This window comes from Petromyzon marinus, unplaced genomic scaffold (genome assembly GCF_048934315.1).
Source record: "Petromyzon marinus isolate PM22_M1 ecotype Great Lakes invasive population unplaced genomic scaffold, UKy_Petmar_22M1.pri1.0 PM_G_Scaffold_25, whole genome shotgun sequence".
Taxonomy (NCBI): domain Eukaryota; kingdom Metazoa; phylum Chordata; class Hyperoartia; order Petromyzontiformes; family Petromyzontidae; genus Petromyzon; species Petromyzon marinus.
In genome coordinates this window covers 2,587,602-2,612,622 of record NW_027422817.1, presented here as the reverse complement: position 1 = coordinate 2,612,622, position 25,021 = coordinate 2,587,602, and the positions used below count along the sequence as shown (strand labels likewise).

The 25,021-nt window shown below is 45.0% G+C and overlaps 2 protein-coding genes across 4 annotated transcripts in view; both read left to right on the top strand.

Annotated features, from left to right (window-relative positions):
• Positions 1 to 170: 170 nt before the first annotated feature.
• On the top strand, positions 171 to 12,658 carry LOC142913408 (uncharacterized). Its single transcript, XM_076060949.1, has 10 exons — positions 171 to 255; positions 4,905 to 5,069; positions 8,025 to 8,092; positions 9,409 to 9,482; positions 9,992 to 10,050; positions 10,183 to 10,252; positions 10,404 to 10,477; positions 11,133 to 11,241; positions 11,382 to 11,476; positions 12,383 to 12,658. Exons 2-10 carry the CDS (start codon positions 4,950 to 4,952, stop codon positions 12,656 to 12,658), a joined length of 945 nt encoding a protein of 314 aa, XP_075917064.1. The 5' UTR covers positions 171 to 255; positions 4,905 to 4,949.
• Positions 12,659 to 15,224: 2,566 nt separating this feature from the next.
• The window catches only part of LOC142913378 (uncharacterized), a 31,616-nt gene continuing 21,819 nt past the window's right edge, over positions 15,225 to 25,021 (top strand). For all 3 annotated transcript variants that reach the window (XM_076060920.1, XM_076060921.1, XM_076060919.1), the window contains exons 1-8: positions 15,225 to 15,288; positions 15,467 to 15,519; positions 17,634 to 17,738; positions 17,930 to 18,033; positions 19,256 to 19,373; positions 19,470 to 19,540; positions 21,047 to 21,119; positions 23,890 to 23,952. In XM_076060920.1, the coding sequence (XP_075917035.1) occupies positions 17,691 to 17,738; positions 17,930 to 18,033; positions 19,256 to 19,373; positions 19,470 to 19,540; positions 21,047 to 21,119; positions 23,890 to 23,952 (477 nt within the window). In that variant the 5' untranslated portion in view covers positions 15,225 to 15,288; positions 15,467 to 15,519; positions 17,634 to 17,690. The remainder of the gene's footprint in view (positions 15,289 to 15,466; positions 15,520 to 17,633; positions 17,739 to 17,929; positions 18,034 to 19,255; positions 19,374 to 19,469; positions 19,541 to 21,046; positions 21,120 to 23,889; positions 23,953 to 25,021) is intronic.

The following is a 25,021-nucleotide window of genomic DNA, read 5'->3' as shown; positions in this document are numbered from 1 at the left end:
TATTATGAACGATGTACTTTAATACTCTTTGGTTCTATTGGGTAAAGTCACGTAGGTGAAAATAAACCCAATAGAACCAATAGAACCAAAGAGTATGGATCCTAGCAGTCACGAAAACTTTAAATCTAGGATGTACTTTAACTTAATTGTGCGCAATTTTTGTTCGCAGCTCAAGCAAACATCACTGAGCAGCATCAACCTCGGCAGAGCACGCCGCCGCCGCCGCTGCCGCCGGTGCCGCTTGATTGGCAAGAGGCAAGATGACTCGCTGATCACATTGAAACGTGCCCACAGATGTGCATCGTTATTTCACATTAATAATACGGTCATTCTAAGAAAATACCGATTCATCTAGTTTCATATTCTCGGTTCTTTCGGTAAAGTCACCACGTAGAAGGGAAACAATACAATAATAAAAATATAAAACAATAAAATTCTCGCGACGTTTCAGACATCTGAACAAGCTGCCAAATCGCTCTCCGTGGTACTGACGTTTTAAAAAAACTTTTTTCAAATTTTCTTGCTGTGGTTTTCACACCTGACGATGATCGCTGCTTGTGTTGCAGTCGAAACGTCGTGATAATTCAATTGTTTTATATTTTTATTATTTTATTGTTTCCCTTTCTATGTGGCGGTGACTTTACCGAAAGAACCGAGAATGTGAATCACTGCAGTCACGAAAGCTTCAAGTGAAAATTTATTTAGTTTCACGAAGCTTGGGGCTGCTGCCACGGTGCGCAATGGTTCAGCACGTTGGACTTGCGGTCCACAAGGTCGTGATGTCCAGGCGTGCCAGGTTTAATAGGAACGTGTCTACAATGTCCCACCTCTGTCCACTCTGCAGTATATATTGGTACACCGCAGTTGAATGGCAGGCCGCATGTGGTGGGGTAAAGTGTGGGTACTACCATCACTTCCAAGACGTCTCCCCAGCATGGAGGAGTTCAGCCCCTAGTGAGGGTTTCTCTACCAAGACGTCTTGAACAGCGTGGAAGAGTTCAGCCCCTAGTGAGGGTGTCTTTACCAAGACGTCTTGAACAGCGTGGAAGAGTTCAGCCCCTAGTGAGGGCTTCTCTACCAAGACATCTTGAACAGCGTGAAAGAGTTCAGTCTCTAGTGAGGGTTTCTCTACCAAGACGTCTTGAACAGCGTGGAAGAGTTCAGCCCCTAGTGAGGGTTTCTCTTCCAAGACGTCTTGAACAGCGTGGAAGAGTTCAGCCCCTAGTGAGGGTTCCTCTACCAAGGCGTCTTGAACAGCGTGGAAGAGTTCAGCCCCTAGTGAGGGTTTCACTTCCAAGACGTCTTGAACAGCGTGGAACAGTTCAGCCCCTAGTGAGGGTTTCTCTACCAAGACGTCTTGAACAGCGTGGAAGAGTTCAGCCCCTAGTGAGGGTTTCTCTACCAAGACGTCTTGAACAGCGTGGAAGAGTTCAGCCCCTAGTGAGGGTTTCTCTTCCAAGACGTCTTGAACAGCGTGGAAGAGTTCAGCCCCTAGTGAGGGTTTCTCTACCAAGACGTCTTGAACAGTGTGGAAGAGTTCAGCCCCTAGTGAGGGTTTCACTTCCAAGACGTCTTGAACAGCGTGGAAGAGTTCAGCCCCTAGTGAGGGTTTCACTTCCAAGACGTCTTGAACAGCGTGGAAGAGTTCAGCCCCTAGTGAGGGTTTCACTTCCAAGACGTCTTGAACAGCGTGGAAGAGTTCAGCCCCTAGTGAGGGTTTATCTTCCAAGACGTCTTGAACAGCGTGGAAGAGTTCAGCCCCTAGTGAGGGTTTCTCTACCAAGACTTCTCCCCAGCGTGGAAGAGTTCAGCCCCTAGGGAGGGTTTCTCTTCCAAGACGTCTTGAACAGCGTGGAAGAGTTCAGCCCCTAGTGAGGGTTTCTCTACCAAGACGTCTTGAACAGCGTGGAAGAGTTCAGCCCCTAGTGAGGGTTTCTCTACCAAGACGTCTTGAACAGCGTGGAAGAGTTCAGCCCCTAGTGAGGGTTCCTCTACCAAGACGTCTTGAACAGCGTGGAAGAGTTCAGCCCCTAGTGAGGGTTTCTCTACCAAGACGTCTTGAACAGCGTGGAAGAGTTCAGCCCCTAGTGAGGGTTTCTCTACCAAGACGTCTCCCCAGCGTGGAAGAGTTCAGCCCATAGTGAGGGTTTCTCTACCAAAGCGTCTTGAACAGCATGGAAGAGTTCAGCCCCTAGTGAGGGTTTCACTTCCAAGACGTCTTGAACAGCGTGGAAGAGTTCAGCCCCTAGTGAGGGTTTCTCTACCAAAACGTCTTGAACAGCGTTGAAGAGTTCAGCCCCTAGTGAGGGTTTCTCTTCCAAGACGTCTTGAACAGCGTGGAAGAGTTCAGCCCCTAGTGAGGGTTTATCTTCCAAGACGTCTCCCCAGCGTGGAAGAGTTCAGCCCCTAGTGAGGGTTTCTCTACCAAGACGTCTTGAACAGCGTGGAAGAGTTCAGCCCCTAGTGAGGGTTTCTCTTCCAAGACGTCTTGAACAGCGTGGAAGAGTTCAGCCCCTAGTGAGGGTTTCTCTACCAAGACGTCTTGAACAGCGTGGAAGAGTTCAGCCCCTAGTGAGGGTTTCTCTACCAAGACGTCTTGAACAGCGTGGAAGAGTTCAGCCCCTAGTGAGGGTTTCACTTCCAAGACGTCTTGAACAGCGTGGAAGAGTTCAGCCCCTAGTGAGGGTTTCACTTCCAAGACGTCTTGAACAGCGTGGAAGAGTTCAGCCCCTAGTGAGGGTTTCACTTCCAAGACGTCTTGAACAGCGTGGAAGAGTTCAGCCCCTAGTGAGGGTTTCTCTTCCAAGACGTCTTGAACAGCGTGGAAGAGTTCAGCCCCTAGTGAGGGTTTCTCTACCAAAACGTATCCCCAGCGTGGAAGAGTTCAGCCCCTAGTGAGGGTTTCACTTCCAAGACGTCTTGAACAGCGTGGAAGAGTTCAGCCCCTAGTGAGGGTTTCTCTACCAAGACTTCTCCCCAGCGTGGAAGAGTTCAGCCCCTAGGGAGGGTTTCTCTTCCAAGACGTCTTGAACAGCGTGGAAGAGTTCAGCCCCTAGTGAGGGTTTCTCTACCAAGACGTCTTGAACAGCATGGAAGAGTTCAGCCCCTAGTGAGGGTTTCTCTACCAAGACGTCTTGAACAGCGTGGAAGAGTTCAGCCCCTAGTGAGGGTTCCTCTACCAAGACGTCTTGAACAGCGTGGAAGAGTTCAGCCCCTAGTGAGGGTTTCTCTACCAAGACGTCTTGAACAGCGTGGAAGAGTTCAGCCCCTAGTGAGGGTTTCTCTACCAAGACGTCTCCCCAGCGTGGAAGAGTTCAGCCCATAGTGAGGGTTTCTCTACCAAAACGTCTTGAACAGCGTTGAAGAGTTCAGCCCCTAGTGAGGGTTTCTCTTCCAAGACGTCTTGAACAGCGTGGAAGAGTTCAGCCCCTAGTGAGGGTTTCTCTTCCAAGACGTCTCCCCAGCGTGGAAGAGTTCAGCCCCTAGTGAGGGTTTCTCTACCAAGACGTCTTGAACAGCGTGGAAGAGTTCAGCCCCTAGTGAGGGTTTCTCTTCCAAGACGTCTTGAACAGCGTGGAAGAGTTCAGCCCCTAGTGAGGGTTTCTCTACCAAGACGTCTTGAACAGCGTGGAAGAGTTCAGCCCCTAGTGAGGGTTTCTCTACCAAGACGTCTTGAACAGCGTGGAAGAGTTCAGCCCCTAGTGAGGGTTCCTCTACCAAGACGTCTTGAACAGCGTGGAAGAGTTCAGCCCCTAGTGAGGGTTTCTCTACCAAGGCGCCTTGAACAGCGTGGAAGAGTTCAGCCCCTAGTGAGGGTTTCTCTTCCAAGACGTCTTGAACAGCGTGGAAGAGTTCAGCCCCTAGTGAGGGTTTCTCTACCAAGACGTCTTGAACAGCGTGGAAGAGTTCAGCTCCTAGTAAGGGTTTCACTTCCAAGACGTCTTGAACAGCGTGGAAGAGTTCAGCCCCTAGTGAGGGTTTCACTTCCAAGACGTCTTGAACAGCGTGGAAGAGTTCAGCCCCTAGTGAGGGTTCCTCTACCAAGACGTCTTGAACAGCGTGGAAGAGTTCAGCCCCTAATGAGGGTTCCTCTACCAAGACGTCTTGAACAGCGTGGAAGAGTTCAGCCCCTAGTGAGGGTTTCTCTACCAAGACGTCTCCCCAGCGTGGAAGAGTTCAGCCCCTAGTGAGGGTTTCACTTCCAAAACGTCTTGAACAGCGTGGAAGAGTTCAGCCCCTAGTGAGGGTTTCTCTACCAAGACGTCTCCCCAGCGTGGAAGAGTTCAGCCCCTAGTGAGGGTTTCTCTTCCAAGACGTCTTGAACAGCGTGGAAGAGTTCAGCCTCTACTGAGCGCCCTCTAGTGGAGGCCCTTTTGCCAGCAGTGATTACGATCAAACAATTTCAGATCTGTGCCTTAAACCTTTTTACGTTCACAGCACTTGGCAAAGACGTTTTGAGGGAAAGTATATTTAAAAAATAAAAAAACCGTGTATTTGTGCTTGTACATGACTTGATCGAGTTTTCGGTTGAAATGGAGTAATAATAATCAGTTCAACACGTAGGCTTTCGTGACCAATTATATTCGTATAATAAATGTTTTTTTGGTTATATCGCGTAAAGTATGAATGTGTAAATGTTGTGGATTTACTCTCCGACACACCGGTGGGCCGGAGTAGTAATTCACTGGCGCGTTTTGTTTACGTGACAAACCTCACTGGCTGGGTCGGGTGGTGGAGGGTAACGACACACACTTACGCGAGCCAACCCAAGAACGTTTATCGCGAATAATCGGTCATCGGGCAGCGGAAAATCTTGATGTGTTCACGACACTACGGCTTGGGAAGCTGCTGACACACGCTCCTCATGCCGTGTGTTGTGTTTGGTTGGTTTTTTTTCTTCGCAGAATAAAGATCACGTGTCAAGGACGTACAATTATTTGCGCTGTGAAATGAACAAGTTGAACATGTGGAAGGTCAGAGTTCACTCTGAGCTCAGCAAAAAGGAGGAAGCTGTCAGAATGGCCCAGGAGACGGCCGACGCTCTGCAGAAATCAACTCGACAAACACAGGTGGGTAGCAGCAGCAGTAAGTGGTCTCATTTCTCTAAAGCAGTGCTTCTCAGTGTGGTCACTCACCCCCGGTATCGCCGGTGGTCCACCACGCTCCTCCGGGTGGTCCTCAGGGCTGTGAGTAACACAGGTGGGCAACAGCAGCAGCAGTAAGTGGTCTCATTTCTCTAAAGCAGTGCTTCTCACAGTGTGGTCACCTTCCCTCCCTCCCCCGTACCACCGGTGGTCCTCCACGCTCCTCCGGGTGGTTCGCGGGGTTGTGATGCAGGCTGATCCGGAGAGTAATTACAATGTACGTCATTATAATTATTAAATTAAACTCGTGATATTCAAAAATTAGGTGAGGAAAAACGACCTTAACCCTCGGGTCTAAATGCGCCCCCCCTAAAAAAAAACCTCGTAGCTGCGTTTAAAAAAATAAAGCGTTTGTATTCCTGTAATATGAGTGATTTAGTGTTACTGCTATTTAGAGAAACAAGCAAATGCATTTTGTCGCTAGGGGTGGCTGAGTTGGTTTGCGGGCCGACGACTTGTCGAGTTTCCGCGGAGTATTTGTGCATTGCGCGCGGTCATTCTCTTGGCCTTTAATCTTTGGTTACTTCGGTAAAGTCACGTGGTAGGTATAAAGATGATAAAATGTCCACGACGTTTCGATCGCAACACCTCAAGCGCTTTGTCCTCGGGCGGTAAAAAAAGTAATCCCTGCAGTGGAACTGCTGAACCAGCGAGAGAGTCCTGTCACAACAACAACAACAGCAGCAGCAGCAGCAAGAGGTTTAATTTTTATTTTTTATTTTCGCCTGAGGACGACCGCCGCCTGTGGTGTCGCGATGGAAACGTCGTGATTTGATTCATTATTTTGTGTTGTATTTTTATACGCGCTACGCGACTTTACTTGAATGAAAGCAAAGACTGTGGATTCCTGCGGTGACGAAAAACTTCAAATCTCTTAGTCTTATTAAATTTTTATTTAAATATTTCGTGACTCCAGGGATTCATATTCTTGGTTCTTTCGGTAAAGTCACCACCACGTAGAAGGGAAACAATAAAATAATAAAAATGTAAAACGATCAAATTATCACGACGTTTCGACTGCAACGCAAGCGATCATCGTCAGGTGTGAAAACCACAGCAAGAAAACAATTTTCACCGCCGCTCTTTAAAAAAAAATTATTGCTGTGGTTTTCACACCTGATGATGATTGCTTGTGTTGCAGTCGAAACGTCGTGAGACTTTTATTGTTTTATATTTTTTATTATTTTATTGTTTCCCTTCTACGTGGTGGTGACTTTACCGAATGAACCAACGATTATGGATTCCTGCAGTGACGTAAACTTCAAATCTCTTCTTCGTCTTCTTCTTGATTCTTTCGGTAAAGTCGCCACGTAGAAGGGAAAAAATAAAATAATAAAAATTTAAAACAATAAAATTCTCACGACGTTTCGACTGCAACGCAAGCGATCATCATCAGGTGTGAAAACCACCGCAAGAAAAAAATGTCACCGCCACTTTAAAAATTTTCTTGCTGTGGTTTTCACACCTGACGATGATTGCTTGTGTTGCCGTCGAAACGTCGTGATAATTTTATTGTTTATATTTTTATTACTTTATTGTTTCCCTTCTACGTGGTGACTTTACCGAAAGAACCAAAAATATATCTCTTAGTCTTGTCGACTAAAGCAGTGGAACGCTTTCATTCAATGTTGGTGTGAGTGGCTCCTCATTTCTCCAAACCCAAACATTTATTGTCAGCTAATCGGTAAACTTCATCAATCTTTTGACGTAGACACGTAGCCAATGATCAGGTTTGGTTTTCCTCAGTGCACTGTGTGTATGTTGAACTTCTTTCACACCGTACGTAGCCAACCGTGCTATGTGTGTGTATGTTGAACTTCTTTCACACCGTACGTAGCCAACCGTGCTATGTGTGTGTGTATGTTGAACTTCTTTCACACCGTACGTAGCCAACCGTGCTACGTGTGTGTATGTTTAACATCTTTCACACCGTACGTAGCCAACCGTGCTACGTGTGTGTATGTTGAACTTCTTTCACACCGTACGTAGCCAACCGTGCTATGTGTGTGTTTGTTGAACATCTTTCACACCGTACGTAGCCAACCGTGCTATGTGTGTGTGTATGTTGAACTTCTTTCACACCGTACGTAGCCAACCGTGCTACGTGTGTGTATGTTGAACTTCTTTCATACCGTACGTAGCCAACCGTGCTACGTGTGTGTATGTTGAACTTCTTTCACACCGTACGTAGCCAACCGTGCTACGTGTGTGTATGTTGAACTTCTTTCACACCGTACGTAGCCAACCGTGCTACGTGTGTGTATGTTGAACTTCTTTCACACCGTACGTAGCCAACCGTGCTACGTGTGTGTATGTTGAACTTCTTTCACACCGTACGTAGCCAACCGTGCTACGTGTGTGTTTGTTGAACTTCTTTCACACCGTACGTAGCCAACCGTGCTGCGTGTGTGTATGTTGAACTTCTTTCACACCGTACGTAGCCAACCGTGCTCAATGGGAGATGCAGTGGCATCTCAAATAACGTTGCTACATTATCTTAGTCTGCATATTGTTTCAAACTCATTAATTTCGTCTGGTTATAATCACGATTAGGTTGTTTTTGTGGATTCCCCATAGTCATCATTATGATTGGTAATTGTGTCCACTCATCATTCGTCATTGTTAACTAAAATAGAGAAACACTTGGTTTGCCAAGACAATGATTTAAAGGTGCTTCTGATCTGTTTGTAGCTTCAACTGGACAGCAATAAGATTCGTGTCTGTGGTTCCTCAGCGATCGCTTTGTCTGCATGATTGACGATGCTTTATGAAACCCGAACATCATTATCAGTGCTGTGTGTCAGATAACAATTATCAGACAACTGTGTTGAAGCGGTATGCGTCACCTCAGCGAAGTGTGTGTGTCGTGTTTCCTTTCAGCTTGAAAATGTACACCTCAGCGCGCAACTTCAAGACGTGATTGACATCAAAGGAGATTTAATGGAGAAGTAAGAAGTTATTCATTTCCCTCGAATTTCATCTCTGTCCTCTGTTTAGGTTCCTCAACTTACTGGAGAAACCCGAAGAGCAATGAAGCTCTTTTTTTTGTAACAAATGTCCGGTAGATTTCAGAGATGTCCGGTGGACTCAGGGGCGAGGAGCCAGGATTTTGACTTTGGGGGGGTTGCTGACTTCAACATTCTGAGATATCTCAGTGTGTTTGTGTTTTCCAATGGGCACCACAAATGTATAAAACTTATTATTGGATTTGAGCTGCGGAGTTTATTAATAGGTCGGAGCCGCCGACGTGGCCAGTAAGTTCGATAAGTTCGCAAGGCTGCCGCTCAAGCAGCCTGCAGGGCAGCACACAAGGTGGCAGCCTGCAGGGCAGCACACAAGGTGGCAGCCTGCAGGGCAGCAGCACAAGGTGGCAGCCTGCAGGGCAGCACAAGGTGGCAGCCTGCAGGGCAGCACGAGGTGACATCACAAGGTGACATCACAAGGTGGCAGCACAAGGTGGTAGCCTGCAGGGCAGCACAAGGTGACAGCCTGCAGGGCAGCACACAAGGTGGCAGCCTGCAGGGCAGCACAAGGTGGCAGCCTGTAGGGCAGCACGAGGTGGCAGCACACAAGGTGACATCACAAGGTGGCAGCCTGCAGGGCAGCAGCACAAGGTGGCAGTCTGCAGGGCAGCACAAGGTGACATCATAAGGTGGTAGCCTGCAGGGCAGCACACGAGGTGGTAGCCTGCAGGGCAGCACACAAGGTGGTAGCCTGCAGGGCAGCACACGAGGTGGCAGCCTGCAGGGCAGCACAAGGTGACAGCCTGCAGGGCAGCACAAGGTGACAGCCTGCAGGGCAGCACACAAGGTGGCATCACAAGGTGGCAGCCTGCGGCATTTTGCAGCAGCCGGATATCCGGTTATCCCGATTTACTGACTTCCCCAAATTTTCAGGGGGGGGGCTGACCCCCCCCCCCCATTCCCCCCTGTTGCTCCGCCCCTGAGTGGACTACTGGGTGGAGGTCAGAGGTCACGCCGGCAGAACAAACGAGCGACTTGTTGATGACACCAACATCCTCTCTGCATTTTCATTTTAAAAACTTTCGCGACTGCAGGAATTCACGTTCTTTGGTTCTTTCGGTAAAGTCACAGAAAACAACAAAATCACGGTGAGTTTTTATTTTGTTGTTTCCCTTCTACGTGACTTCACCGAAAGAACCAAGAATATCTTCATCTGCAATGCGCTTTGCCTTAAAATGGCGGATACGTTCCTACGAAGGTTTTCTGACCCGCCGTCCTTGCAATGTGCCCGTGTCCGTAAGGATCCGTGCCACCAGGCAGATGTGTGACGATCTGAAGGGCCAGTCCTCTTCAGTGCAACAAACATTAACCAGAGGTACATTCTCAACATTCGCCGACCATTGGACGTTGCCGGTGTTACACGTTTAGTGATTAAACTTGCTTGTCGTTGACTCACGTGGGTCACGTGCGTACGGTGATAATGACATTGACGGTGTAACACGTTTAGTGATTAAACTTGATTGTCGTTGACTCACGTGGGTCACGTCCGCACGGTGATAATGACATTAACGGTGTGACATGTTTAGCGATTAAACTTGCTTATTGTTGACTCACGTGGGTCACGTGCGTACGGTGATAATGGACATTGACGGTGTAACACGTTTAGCGATTAAACCTGCTTGTCGTTGACTCACGTGGGTCACGTGCGTACGGTGATAATGACATTGACGGTGTAACACGTTTAGTGATTAAACTTGCTTGTCGTTGACTCACGTGGGTCACGTGCGTACGGTGATAATGGACGTTGACGGTGTAACACGTTTAGTGATTAAACTTGCTTGTCGTTGACTCACGTGGGTCACGTCCGCACGGTGATAATGGCAGCTGAAACAGAACAGGAACAAGTGGAAGCTGTTCATTCGTCGCTGAAAGCAGAACTGAAGGTAAAATGTGTGATGCTTTTTAAATTTTGTTTTCATTTAATTGTATTTCTTGAGAAACGTGTAACGGTATAAACGTACGCACGTGCACATTTAACATTGATGCTGGATCCCCGCTGTCATCCTCTCTTAAAGACGTTTGCGGTGACTTTCAGCGAATTGAATTTAAAGTCTCAAAATGACAAGAATATTGCGTTGGGCAAAGGTGAGTCTCGTGCCGGGTGACGCAATGCACGGCTGCTCAGTGATACGCAGAGCACCGTCGATGATGATCGATGACCGTTGTGGTTTTTACTGGATGAATATTGACGCGCTCAGCCACTTTGTTGAACGTACGACGCGTGTGTCGTACGCAGTGGAAGCAGCTGTGGACGCGATGGGAAGAGCGCGGTGGGACTTTGTAAACAAGTTGACGATTAAAGAAAGCCAGGTTCGTGTGAATTCATGAGCTGATCGCTTTTGCTCACATTTTTAATGCACGTTGGGATAAAAAAAATATTGGATTAAACGACCACGCATTACCTTTTACAAACCAGTGTGTATATATAGCTCAAACCCCAAGGGTCTGTTATAATTCAGGCTCATACATTTTTGTTGATTTCAAATGTAAGAAATGTAGCTCCTAAAGGCATGCCTGTCTCAATCATAAAATATCCTTTGAAGATCAAGATCACCTTCAAATAAAAACTGATATATTAATGTTCCTATCCCAAACTATTGCCTTTAATGCCTACTATTGCCATTGTGTACAGTGTTCATACATTGCTTTTACAATTTACAAACGTCTGTATAACAATATAATGCTTAAAATGTGAATTATTTCCACTTTAGAACGTATTCAGTGCCCTAAACGCATTTGTTCAACGAAATATATGGGATGTGCACATTTCTACCTCTTTGTCTTGATTTCTCAAGTTCATTTCAGTCTGGTAAACACAACTTATCTGACTTCAATGATGACTTGCAAACCAGAAAACTCGCCTTGCCCAGCAGTAGGTAATTTCATAGATCCGTGCGTAAAGTCGTATTATTATCATTGTCGTTCAGTAGTTAGCAAACAGAGAGTTCCGTCTCATCGCTCTTAGGCCAAAGAAATGTCCGAGCTGTTGGAGTTAAAAAATGAAGAGCTCAAAACGGCCTCGCAAAAGCTGCAAGATTCCATTGAAAGCTGCGCTCGACTCGAAGAAACAGAGCGTGAGAGCACACTTCAAGTTGCCCGCTTTTTATTGCCAACGAGCCCGGATGTGTTTGTGCGTGTGCGCGGTGGGCAAATGTCTGCACGTCCCGACCGTGAAAGTCGATCCCGATTTCGTTTGTTTTGCGTGAATTAACAGGCAACTTTCAAGCACGGCTTGAGCAAACGCAGAAAGAAAGTGGTACCCTGAAACTCGAAGTAAATCGCCGTCGGGAAGTTGAAAGCACGCTGCAGGTGACCTATCCGTTCATTTTTTTTATTTAAAGCTTTCGTGACTGCAGCGATTCATATTCTTAGCTCTTTCGGTAAAGTCACCACGTTGAAGGGAAACAAAATAATAAAATATATTTAAAACAATAAAAATTCTCACGACGTTTCGACCATAACACAAACGGTCGTTATCAGGTGTGTCGGTTTGCATTAATTAATTTATTTTTAAACGGTGTTTAAACGGTGTTTTAAAAAGAAATACATTAATGCAAACCGACACACCTGATGATGACCGTTTGTGTTATGGTCGAAACGTCGTGAGAATTTTTATTGTTTTATATATTTTATTATTTTTATTGTTTCCTTTCAACGTGACTTTACCGAAAAAGCTAAGAATATGTATCCGTTCATATTTATTACATCGCTAATATTGTCTGCATTCCTTAACTGGATATTTTTAACGGAATGGTTTTCTTTTTGATTTAAAGCTTTGGTCACTGCAGGGATTCATATTCTTGGTTCTTTCGGGTAAAGTCGCCACGTAGAAGGGAAACAATAAAATAATAAAAATATGCAACAATAAAATTCTCATGACGTTTCGACGGCAACTCAAGCAATCATCATCAGGTGTGAACACCACAGCAAGAAAACATTTTCACCGCCACTTATTCCAAATGTTCTTGCTGTGGTTTTCACACCTGATGATGATTGCTTGTGTTGCCGTCGAAACGTCGTGAGAATTTAATTGTTTAATATTTTAATCATTTTATAGTTTCCCTTCTACGTGGCGACTTTACCGAAAGAACCACGAATAAGGAATGGTTTTCTCTTAGCCTTTTTGGAAAAGTCTCAAGCTTTTTTCACTGTATCTGAACAAATGCAGCGGGTCACCCACCTCATCGATTTCATCATCGTACGGTCTGAATGCAGGCTGGGATGCAAAACGCGGAGAGAAGTTTTGCGGAGAAGGAGCGAGAGTTCACCGCAAGCACCGCGGAGCTGCGGCTGTCGTGCGACAAGCTGCAGCACGAACGTCGGGACCTGAACGTGATTGTGCAAAACCTGGAGAAGGCAAACGAAGAGTTGACAGCAGCAGCCAGCCAGAGGCAAGTGGTGAACTTTTACAACACGGCACGTGTCGCGTGCCGAGACGTTATTCATCGATTTAAAGCGTTCGTGACTGCAAGGATTAATTGTATTAAATAATAAAATAAAATAACACGATAAAATTCTCACGACGTTTCGGCCACAACACAAGTGGCCTTCATCAGGTGAAGGGACGAGACTGCCTCAGCGCTGTCCTCCAGACATTCTCGTCCCTTCACCTGATGAAGGCCGCTTGTGTCGTGGCCCGAAACGTCGTGAGAATTTTATCGTGTCATTTTATCAATTTATTATTTTATTATCATTCTACGTGGTGGTGACTTTACCGAAAGAACCAAAGAAGACATTAATTATCGTTGCGTCGCTATTGTCACGTACTACGCTGGTTGATGCAGGAAAGCCCCACGGCGGTGTTCTTCACTCATTTTCAGAGGTGGCGGAGGGCGAGGGCGGGTCGGGGGGGGTGGGGCACGTCCGCCGATAAGACACGGTACAGCGTGAGGGCCGCCACACGTTTTAACACCGCTGGGTTTGACAGCAGCACACGAGGACGACGACGACGACGACGATGGGGAGGTGATTTCAGATCTGGGTATTGTCAGGGGCCGCACAAGAGGCCACCAGGGGCCGCTCGTGGCCCGCCGGCCTTGCAGTGAAGGACACTGCCCCGCAGTGTTCACGTTTAGAAGGGGGTCTGCAATTGTTTTGCAGTAGGGGGCGACAATTGCTTCGTGTTTCCCCCAATTAAGTTATTAGCGAGTTTTCAAGTTTGTGAATTGCAGACGTTGGGAGCTACTAAGGAGAAGGCGCTGCATTGCGTAGAACATCTCTGACTGTTGTGGTATCTGTAAAGCAAAACAAATACAGTACAGTTTAAATTTCCATTTAAAGCTTTCGTGACTGCAGGGATTCATATTCTTGGTTCTTTCGGTAAAGTCACCACCACGTAGAATGGAAATAAAATAATAAAAATAAACATAAAATAAAATTCTCATGACGTTTCGGCCACAACACAAGTAGCCTTCCTTAGGTGAAGGAACAGAACTGTCGGGAAGACGGCGCTCGAGTGAACACTGCTAAGCTTGGCAGTGTCTTTTAAGCTGGGTGGGAGGAGCAGAGCCCCTTGACGAAGGAGTTTACATATCAACAGAAGGATTTAGCATTGAAGTAGCTAAGTTAATGTGTTGGATTAGCATGATGTTAATGTGAGGAATTAGCATGTAACTGGGAGATTAGCAGGATGTTAATGTGAGGAATTAGCATGTAACTGGGAGATTAGCATGATGTTGATGTGAGGAATTAGCATGTAACTGGGAGATTAGCAGGATGTTAATGTGAGGAATTAACATGTAACTGGTCACGGTAGTAGCTATGTTAAAGTCCGAGTTTACATATCAACAGAAGGATTTAGCATTGATGTAGCGGTGTTAATGTGTTGGATTAGCAAGATGTTAAAGTCAGAAATTAGCATGTAACTGGGAGATTAGCATGATGTTAGTGTGAGGGATCAGCATGTGACTGGTCACGGAAGTAGCTATGTTAAAATCAGAGTTTACATATCAACAGAAGGATTTAGCATTGAAGTAGCTGTGTTAATGTGTTGGATTAGCAGGGTGTTAAAGTCCGAGTTTACATATCAACAGAACAATTTAGCATTGAAATAGCTGTGTTAATGTGTTGGATTAGCAGGATGTTAAAGGCAGAATGTTAGTGTGAGGGATTAGCATGCCGGTTTATTTTTTCCTTGTTTCAACGTTAGCACCACGGAAAGCGACGAGCTTTGTTCAGACGGACGAGTCCATCATTGTTCGGAACGGAGGAGGGGGGAGAGGGAGAAGCAGCCACGATGCGCTGGGTCTGCAATTATTTTGCAGTAGGGGGCGACAGTTGCTTCGTGTTTCTCCCAATTAAGTTATTAGCGAGTTTTCAAGTTTGTGAATTTCAGACGTTGGGAGCTACTAAGGGGAAGGCGCTGCATTGCGTAGAACATCTCTGACTGGTGTTGTATCTGTAAAGCAAAACAAATACAGTACATATTCTTAGTTTTTTCGGTAAAGTCACGTTGAAGGGAAACAACAAAATAATAAAATATATATAAAACAATTAAAAATTCTCACGACGTTTCGACCATTACTCAAACGGTCGTCTTCAGGTGTGAAAACCACTGCAAGAAAATTTTCTTGATATGTGGTTTTCACACGTGAGAATTTTATCGTTTTATATTTTTATTATTTTATTGTTTCCCTTCTACGTGGTGACTTTACCAAAAGAACCAATAATAGAGTACAGTTTGTTCACCGATGCAGTTTTCTGCATCGTTTAATCTGGCTTCTGCCGCACATCACGAACACAACGTCCGCGTGACGATTATCCGAACCGGTCCCGGGCCTCCACTCAACTCGGCCTCAAATGAGTACCCTGGTGCGGTGTGTGAACATCGCCACTGGGGAGACAAAGGCGGCCGGGCGTGGTGCTGGCCACCCACCCCCTCGTGTACCGTGCCGGCCTTCAATGATGCTCGCGAGCAGCACTTGACCCAACAGTCTGTTAAGGCTACACGGGGACGATTTTCGTCTTGCATTGATTGTGTGCTGCGTTGCGTATGACATTTTTTTAAACAATTAAATGAGGCAGATGTCTTGTTATGTTTTTTTTTTTTATCAGGCGCAGCGAAGAAGCTAAGATTCGTAGCAGGCTTGAAAGAAATATTCGTGAAAAAAATACAGAAATAGGTAGGCAACGTTTTGAGAGTGTCAGTGACCATTGCGAGTGTTAATTATTTATCGCACGTGCGACATTTGACCTCTATCAGGAGTGTACATTGTTAACGTCTGTTTAATATATTTTCATCGTTGTCCAACGTTTATTGGTAATCCTTAATTAATATTATCACTCGATTATTATTTTTAGATAATTTGAAGATTGCAAGCGACAATAACGACGTGAAACATCGCGAAACGCTGGTGAGCACATTTCAATGTCGTCTATCGCAATATCAGCCAGAAGAGCGGACGACGTTCAACGTCGCGATTGTAGTTCACAAGTTCATTAGCCAAGTAAAGCCCAATGAGCCAAAAAAGCTCCTTTGTCAATGGTGGCTCAGCAAATCATTCTATTTGAACAATTACACAGGTTTACATTTTTAAAATAAATCAATTAGATTGTACTATTTACATTCACATTTGAAACTTTTGTGATCTTAACAGTCGGTTTAGGTGAGGACAGAGATGACAGAGTGAAGGTGCTAAGAGACGATGCTAGATGGTTCCAAAGCTTTGTAGCAGCTACATTAAATGATTTAGATTTATCTTCCCACCCGCCCCACTTCTCTGAAATGGTTCAATTTCGTTGGGATTGTTTTCCGCCAGCGAAGTCACCTGCTTGAGCAAGCTATGCAGCGTTGCCGTATTGGGGCTCGCACTTTGTTACCCAAAAAAAAAACACAATCGCTTTTCGATTTATAATAATAATAGGGTTTTTCCCCTTTTTTCTGGCAATAAAACTGAAATCTTTTTACGAGGATTCACGTCACTGCATTAACCACAACACCTGCAGTCAAAATGCAAACAAAAAACCTACTATGATAATATATATGTGGCATTGTCCTTGAAACTGATTGGTCCACACCAAGGGACGGCTTTCTTTTGAGCCTCGACCCAATTGGTGCTCGACAAGATGACGCCAAAAGGCGTACATTGTTTTTGAGCTGTGTGACGCCTTTTGGCGTGGACCAATCAGTTTCAAGGACAATGCCACATATATTATCATAGTAGGTTTTTTGTTTGAATTTTGACTGCAGGTATATTGTGGTCAATGCAGCGACGTGACTCCTCGTAAAAAAAGGTTTCAGTTTTGTTGCCAGAAAAAAGGGGGAAAACCCCTATATTATTATATTTTGGCACTGGCAAAGGAGGTCCAATGATGTAGATGCTCACCCCGAGCCCTCATTACCTTGATAGTGCATTGTCTTTGAGCTGTGTGACGCCTTTTGGTGTCATGTGGTCTAGCACCAATTGGGTCGAGGCTCAAAAGAAAGCCATCCCTAGGTGTGGACCAATCAGTTTCAAGGACAATGCCACATATATATTATCATAGTAGGTTTTTTTGTTTGCGTTTTGACTGCAGGTATTGTGGTCGATGCAGCGACATGAATCCTTGTAAAAAAAGGTTTCAGTTTCGTTGCCAGAAAAAAGGGGGAAAACCCCTATTATATTATTATATTTTGGCACTGGCAAAGGAGGTCTAACGATGCTTTTCGATTTTATCAAACACGGAACGCCGGCCACTGCGTCGGTCTCCGTCGCTGTGCTCACAACGGCCTTTGGGTCGCGTCCCAATATTTTTTGTTTTGCTTGGCAAGGCGTTTCACGTTGGGCTCCCGAGAGGCTCGGGGAGCACGTGGGGGGGGGAGGGGGGGGAAAAAGGGAACGTTCAGACGGCATCCGAGAGCATTTACATTATGAGACCTCCTTTGCCAGTAACAAGATATAGTAATAGGTTCTACCCTTTCAAACTGGCACGAAAAACTGACACCTTTATTCAAGGCATCATGTCTGCAATAACCACAACACAAGCAGTCAAAATGCAAACAAAAGAGACAACTCTGATAATAATATTGGCACTGTCCTTGAATTTGAGTTTTTTGTGCCAGTTAAAAGGGTAAAAACCTATTACTATATCTTGTTACTGGCAAAGGAGGTCTCATAATGTAAATGCTCACCCCGAGCCTTCAATACTCTGATAGTGCGTTGTTTTTGAGTTGTACGCCTTTTGGCGTCTTCTGGTCCAACACCAGTGGAGACTAGGCTCTAAGAAAAGCCGTCTCGGGTGTGGACCAATCAAATTCAAGGACAGTGCCAATATCATTATCAGAGTTGTCTTTTTGTTTGCATTTTGACTGCTTGTGTTGCGGTTATTGCAGACATGATGCCTTGAATAAAGGTGTCAGTTTTTGGTGCCAGTTAAAAGGGTAAAACCTATTGCTACGGCATCCGAGAGCTTACGCCCACCGTGGTGCAATAAACACATCTTGGGGTATCGTAGGAGGTGTTGGTCTCGTGTCGTGTCTTGCGTGAAGGAATCCTTAGACGCGTTCAAACGAGAGAGAGCTTCACTCCAAGAAGCCGTCTGTCAAATGGAACAGCGGATAGCCGCCATGGAAACGCTGAAAAACGAAAGCAAGGTATTTCGAACGTTTCTTAAATCTACGGGTAAAATAATAACCCGCGCAACACTTCCCTGTGAGCGTTATCGTTTGCAAACGCGTGTAGAATTGCGTCAATTGTCGTCGCTGCGGATGCTCTTTTTTGCGCGCACAAATGTGGCAATTCGCGTCGCCCGGCGCCGCATCTTGGGGCGTCGTTTAACTTCCAGAGCGAACTCAACGGAGCGAAAGCAAAAGAGCGCGTCTTGGAGAATGACCTCAGAGACGCCTTGAACGCGGCGAACGTCCTGGAATCAGAGCTGTCTCAGGAGAGGTAAATGTTGGAGCGTTATTTTTCAGCTCGCTCATTCGGGCGCATTTAGGCGTTCCCCTCCTCCTCCCCCTTCGCCCTCTCTCCCTTTTATCGTTTCGACCCCCGGCCGTCCTTCCCCCGAGAGCGGTGTCTCTTCACCTTGACCGCAGCCTGCCACCCCCTGTGGCTCTCAGCCGTTAACAACGTCGTACGACGTCGATACGGTAGAAACCGTGGGATCGCGAGCACGATTTGTTCCGGAAACGTGTTTTGTAATCCAAAGCACTCGCGTATAATCAGAGCACTCGGTACATCAGTTGTGATCACGTGACGCCCGGCAGTACAAAGCGTGTCTACACGTGCGCTGCGCGTATTGCGAGAACCTCGCTCGTTTATCAAGTTAATATTTATTTACAAATGTAGCCCGTCTCGCCAAACACTCGCAGGCCAAGTTACTCGCAATCCAAGGTTTTACTGTACACAGCAACTCCTCTGCACCCGCTGTGGGACGTAAGGCCACAATAAATACACAGGGGTTGATGAAACAAAGTAGTTGTACTAACGTATCCGCGCTAAATTTGCGTTTTGTTTTTTCACCTTCTAAAGAAAACAAATCTGGCCGTGTCTCGCACCCCCCCAGAAAGGGAATCTCGCACCCTCAGGTTGTGAAGAGCCACTGCCCTACAGGGTTATCCGAGTTCAGGAAGTAGACACCAGGGAAGTAGAGTTTATTGAAACGCATGGCATCGACGGGTTAAAGATATAAAACGCCGGTGAATAATCGGCGTGCTTGACAGGTGTCAAGTCCCAGGCAATGTCGTCTGTGTGTGTGTGTAGCTTAAGCGTTGGTTCCATAAATAGCTTTCGGACAAAAAATCGTGAAGCTTTGAGACAGTTTGGCAGTGTGTTTAAAAATCATGGTTTTATTTTTTCTCGGATGAATGCTTGTCAATTGACTCAAACGATAGATAAAATAAAACCTGAAAATAGTAGATATCGCAAACAAGTTCTTACTGATTATAGTATAATGTTACCCAATATCGATGTGTGTGTTTGTTAGCTTTATTGACACTGGGCCAAGGTTTATGGTGCATCAAACATTCCACAGCATCGTACAATCCAGAGAATAAATTGCTCCTCTCTTGGATTTACACAACTGTTGCTTATGGTTTTTTTTTATATCCTGGAGCTAAGTAACCGCGTGTGAAATAAAAGTACCCGAACGATCTTGAATTTTTAACAGAATATGCAGCCTTGACATCAGAAACAGGTTGGGGCTGGTTATTTTGGAAAACGAGGAACTGACCGAGCTGTTCTCTCGTGTGGCGAAACAAAACGAGGAACTTACCGACATCATTGAGGTATTCTGGCTCGGACGTACGCACGATGCACATCTTTGTGGGACATTGCAGACCGCAAAACTGTTTTTACAAAATGATCCACGCTCTCGTTTTCAGACGACAAAGCGCAACGAAGCTGCGTTACAGGTCAAAGTTCAAAAGTTGGAATCGATTAATAAAAACCTAACGTAAGTTCTGATTCATAAACTTCGTTGAAAATTTCCAGCTGTGGTTTTCACACCTGACGACGATTGCTTCTTGCGTTGCAGTCGAAACGTCGTGAGAATTATATTGTTTTATATTTTTATTATTTTATTGTTTCCCTTCTACGTGGTGACTTTACCGCAAAGAACCATGCCCATACATGTGTCTCTCTCTCTGTCTCTGTGTTAACTCTTTCCGCTTATGCGTCTGTATATGTATGTGTCTCCGGTTCTGTGTCTTATCTCTCTCTTAAACGTAATCAACCAGGTAGGGTGTTGACTGTTATGTCAGCCGACATTCTGCGCTGTATTGCATTATATTTCTAAGTTTACTAGGAATTGTTTCTCTTTCATTTGTACCTGATGATGATTGCTTGCTTTGCAATCGAAACGTCGTATGATATTATGTAATTTATTATTTTCTATTTCTACGTGGTGACTTTACCGAAAGAACCAAATAATAATACTAAAGTAAGTTGTTCCTGCCTATTTTTTTGGGGGGGCTTTTCAATTCACAATATTTTCCTTTTTGTGGATGACATACTTTTGTTACAAACACAACTCCCATCTCTGTGAAAGAAGACTCTGGCCCTTTATCCACATGGTAAGGTCTTTATTTCACGGCATGGGTCCACACCTTCATCCCCGCTCTCTCTCTCCCGCAACGACCCCAACTCCGCCTCCCGCCCCCTCTTTTAACCTCTTCCTGGCTCCGCCCCTCGTTGCACTCCACCAATCGTCACCTCTCTCTCACCCTCACCTGCAACTTCCATCACTACCTATGAGATCTTCACTCAAAACTGCTCTGGAGGAGTTGTACACCTCTAGCTGCCACTGCTATTCAGTGGCCTAAAATATGGCTCTAGGGTTTGGTGTTGCATGTTATTTATGTAGTTTATTGTAAAAAATTCGGTCACAGTCCCTATGATCACTGTTACATTGCATTTATGGCTTTTATTTTGGTGATTTTGAAAAGTTTATTTGGTTTGGCCATGTTTTTGTTTATTGTAGTACGGAGTTAGACTGATGGCCTTAATCTAAGTTGTATTGTGGTTGTTGTTGTTTGACTTGCATCCCACTGGGATTTTTGCACACAGAGTTGGTGTACGGTGCTATTTCAGGAATATTTTGATGTTTTTTTTCCTGGATTTTCTGTTTGCACAGTCACATAATCACTTTAAGATGTTTTCTTGTTCATGTTTTTTGTTTGTTGTGGTTGCACCTGATTCAAGAGCCGAATGGCTCACAGGGCTATACCAAATAAATGCAAATGGAACTATGGAACCTGGCCTAACCGTCCCACCTGACGCCCACCCAACCCTCTCGGTCTTTTACCTTGTTAATGTTCCGGGCCAATCCTCTTGGCTCCCCGTTCCCTAACCAATCGTCGCATGGATATGTTTGCTCCCGCCTTCTTGATTACTCTGTTCCGGGGAATCGTGTGGGACGATCACTACGCCTGCAATGATGTTTTTTTTTCTTTTAATCCAGGGAAGAGTTGGAATCTGCCAAAACGCAACATCATGCACAGCTTGAAGCCCACGTACAGAAATATACAAACTTGGTAAATACGAAACATAAAACAGTACTCTACGAAGTGCTTTAAATCATTGATTATCATAATGTATTGGTTAGCACACTAGGTTTCCAATCCAGAAGTAGACGGATCAATCCTCTGGTGTGACAGTTGAAACAATGAGGACTATTCTGAAATTCGTCTTAAAAGTGTACCCAAGTTTTGCGTCTCAGTAAACTTGAGTATAGTTTTAAGATACGCACCCTGTATATTTTTGTTACACAGACTGCCACGTAGTCTATTCTGATCAATTTATGATTCCTCTAGTTCTTTAATGGGGGGCATTACCTCGTTCTCAGTGAGTCGAGGATTTGTAGTGTATAGTGTCGTGTATAGTGTGTAGTGTAGTGTATAGGATGAACATTGAGATTTATAAAGGCACGTGGTGACCCATAAGGTCTGAATTGGTCTGTGATAAGGTAGACACTGATAAGGGCTTGACTGGTGTGTAGTGTATAGTGTTGTGTATAGTGTGTAGTGTAGTGTATAGGATGAACATTGAGATTTATAAAGGCATGGGGTGACCGATAAGGTCTGAATTGGTCTGTGATAAGGTAGACACTGATAAGGGGTTGACTGCTATGTAGTGTATAGTGTCGTGTATAGTGTGTAGTGTAGTGTATAGTGTTGTGTATAGGATGAACATTGAGATTTATAAAGGCACGGGGTGACCGACAAGGTCTGAATTGGTCTGTGATAAGGTAGACACTGATAAGGGCTTGACTGGTATGTAGTGTATAGTGTCGTGTATAGTGTGTAGTGTAGTGTATAGGATGAACATTGAGATTTATAAAGACACGGGGTGACCGATAAGGTCTGAATTGGTCTGTGATAAGGTAGACACTGATAAGGGGTTGACTGGTATGTAGTGTATAGTGTCGTGTATAGTGTGTAGTGTATGGGATGAACATTGAGATTTATAAAGGCACGGGGTGACCGATAAGGTCTGAATTGGTCTGTGATAAGGTAGACACTGATAAGGGGTTGACTGGTGTGTAGTGTATAGTGTGTAGTGTAGTGTATAGTGTGTAGTGTAGTGTATAGTGTTGTGTATAGTGTGTAGTGTAGTGTACAGGATGAACATTGAGATTTATAAAGGCACGGGGTGACCGACAAGGTCTGAATTGGTGTGTGATAAGGTAGACACTGATAAGGGCTTGACTGGTATGTAGTGTATAGTGTGTAGTGTAGTGTATAGGATAAACATTGAGATTTATAAAGGCACGTGGTGACCAATAAGGTCTGAATTGGTCCGTGATAAGGTAGACACTGATAAGGGGTTGACTGGTGTGTAGTGTATAGTGTAGTGTATAGTGTGTAGTGCTGTGTATTGAATGAACATTTAGATTTATAAAGGCACTGGGTGACCGATAAGGTCTGAATTGGTCTGTGATAAGGTAGACACTGATAAGGGCTTGACTGGTGTGTAGTGTATAGTGTCGTGTATAGTGTGTAGTGTAGTGTATAGGATGAACATTGAGATTTATAAAGGCACGTGGTGACCAATAAGGTCTGAATTGGTCTGTGATAAGGTAGACACTGATAAGGGCTTGACTGGTATGTAGTGTATAGTGTCGTGTATAGTGTGTAGTGTATGGGATGAACATTGAGATTTATAAAGGCACGGGGTGACCGATAAGGTCTGAATTGGTCCGTGATAAGGTAGACACTGATAAGGGGTTGACTGGTGTGTAGTGTAAGGTGTCGTGTATAGTGTGTAGTGTATAGGATGAACATTGAGATTTATAAAGACACGGGGTGACCGATAAGGTCTGAATTGGTCTGTGATAAGGTAGACACTGATAAGGGGTTGACTGGTGTGTAGTGTATAGTGTGTAGTGTAGTGTATAGTGTGTAGTGTAGTGTATAGTGTTGTGTATAGTGTGTAGTGTAGTGTACAGGATGAACATTGAGATTTATAAAGGCACGGGGTGACCGACAAGGTCTGAATTGGTGTGTGATAAGGTAGACACTGATAAGGGCTTGACTGGTATGTAGTGTATAGTGTAGTGTATAGGATGAACATTGAGATTTATAAAGGCACGTGGTGACCAATAAGGTCTGAATTGGTCTGTGATAAGGTAGACACTGATAAGGGGTTGACTGGTATGTAGTGTATAGTGTTGTGTATAGTGTGTAGTGTAGTGTATAGGATGAACATTGAGATTTATAAAGGCACGGGGTGACCGATAAGGTCTGAATTGGTCTGTGATAAGGTAGACACTGATAAGGGGTTGACTGGTGTGTAGTGTAAGGTGTTGTGTATAGTGTGTAGTGTAGTGTATAGGATGAACATTGAGATTTATAAAGGCACGGGGTGACCGATAAGGTCTGAATTGGTCCGTGATAAGGTAGACACTGATAAGGGCTTGACTGGTGTGTAGTGTATTGTGTCGTGTGTAGTGTATAGGATGAACATTGAGATGTATAAAGGCACAGGGTGACCGATAAGGTCTGAATTGGTCTGTGATAAGGTATACACTGATAAGGGCTTGACCGGTGCACATTTCCAGCACTAATTGTGTCACCTGACACATTCAACGTTTAAAGACGCCGCGCTTGAATAGTACCGGTCGGTCACCTCGGACAGTTACGCTCGTTGGTCGGTGGCAAAGCGGCCGCACGGTGGCGATGAACGCAGTCCGTGGGAGTGTTTTGCCGCGCGGTCTGTTTTAAGAAGAAGTTTGCGAGCCTCGTTTCAATCAGGAGGTGAGGGTCATCAACCCCCAACACGTCTGTTGCACGCGAACCGCAACAGGTTCACGAGCTGGACGAGCAGCGGGAGGCGCACCGCCGGAAGGACAGCCGCAATGAAAACAAGGTGAGCGCCAAAACGTTTCCGTGGCAACGCATGTATCATTACCGGAGCGTTTTTGCGTTCGATGTGTTCGCCGCAGGTACATGGTGGTTAATGCGGTGCTTGAGACCTTGCAGAAGGTGTCTACTTGGAGTTGGAACATCTTAAACACCTGCTGCTGTAATAATAATAGGGGTTTTTCCTCTTTTTTCTGGCAACAAAACTGAAACCTTTTTACGAGGATTCATGTCGCTGCATTAACCACAATACCTGCAGTCAAAATGCAAACATTTTGACTGCACGTATTGTGGTTAATGCAGCGACATGGATCCTTGTAAAAAGGTTTTAGTTTTGTTGCCAGATAAAAGGGGAAAAACCCTATTATTAAGGATTCATGTCGCTGCATTAACCACAATACTTGCAGTCGAAATGCAAACAAAACACATACTTCATCATCATCATTATTAAAACACACACTATGATAATATGATGCATTGTCCTTGAAACTGATTGGTCCACACCAAGGGACGGCTTTCTTTTGAGCCTCGACCCATTTGGTGCTCGACCAGATGACGCCAAAAGGCGTCACACAGCTCAAAGACAATGCCACTATCAAAGTAATGAGGGCTCGGGGTGAGCATCTACATCATCATTAGACCTCCTTTGCCAGTACCAAAATATAATATGAGGGATTTTCCCCCTTTTTTCTGGCAACAAAACTGAAACCTTTTTACGAGCTTTCATGTCGCTGCATTAACCACAATACCTGCAGTAAAAATGCAAACAATAAAAAACACCTCCTGTTGTATATACCCAGAAAAGGTAAAACCTATTCTTGTTATTTTTCATACCAAAAAAAGACACCAACTTTCTTATTTCACTAACACCGGCTGATAAAAAAAATTGTATATCGTATTTCCCGGATTATAACATGGACTCCTCCACCCGTATATTGAACTTCTTTCCCACCGCACATAGCCAACCGTTCTTAATCGGAGGTGCGGGGGAGGCTAAGGACAACCGTGGATAAAGCTTACTGTATTTCATTTAACAGTAAGTTCATATTCTTAGCTCTTTCGGTTAAAGTCACGTT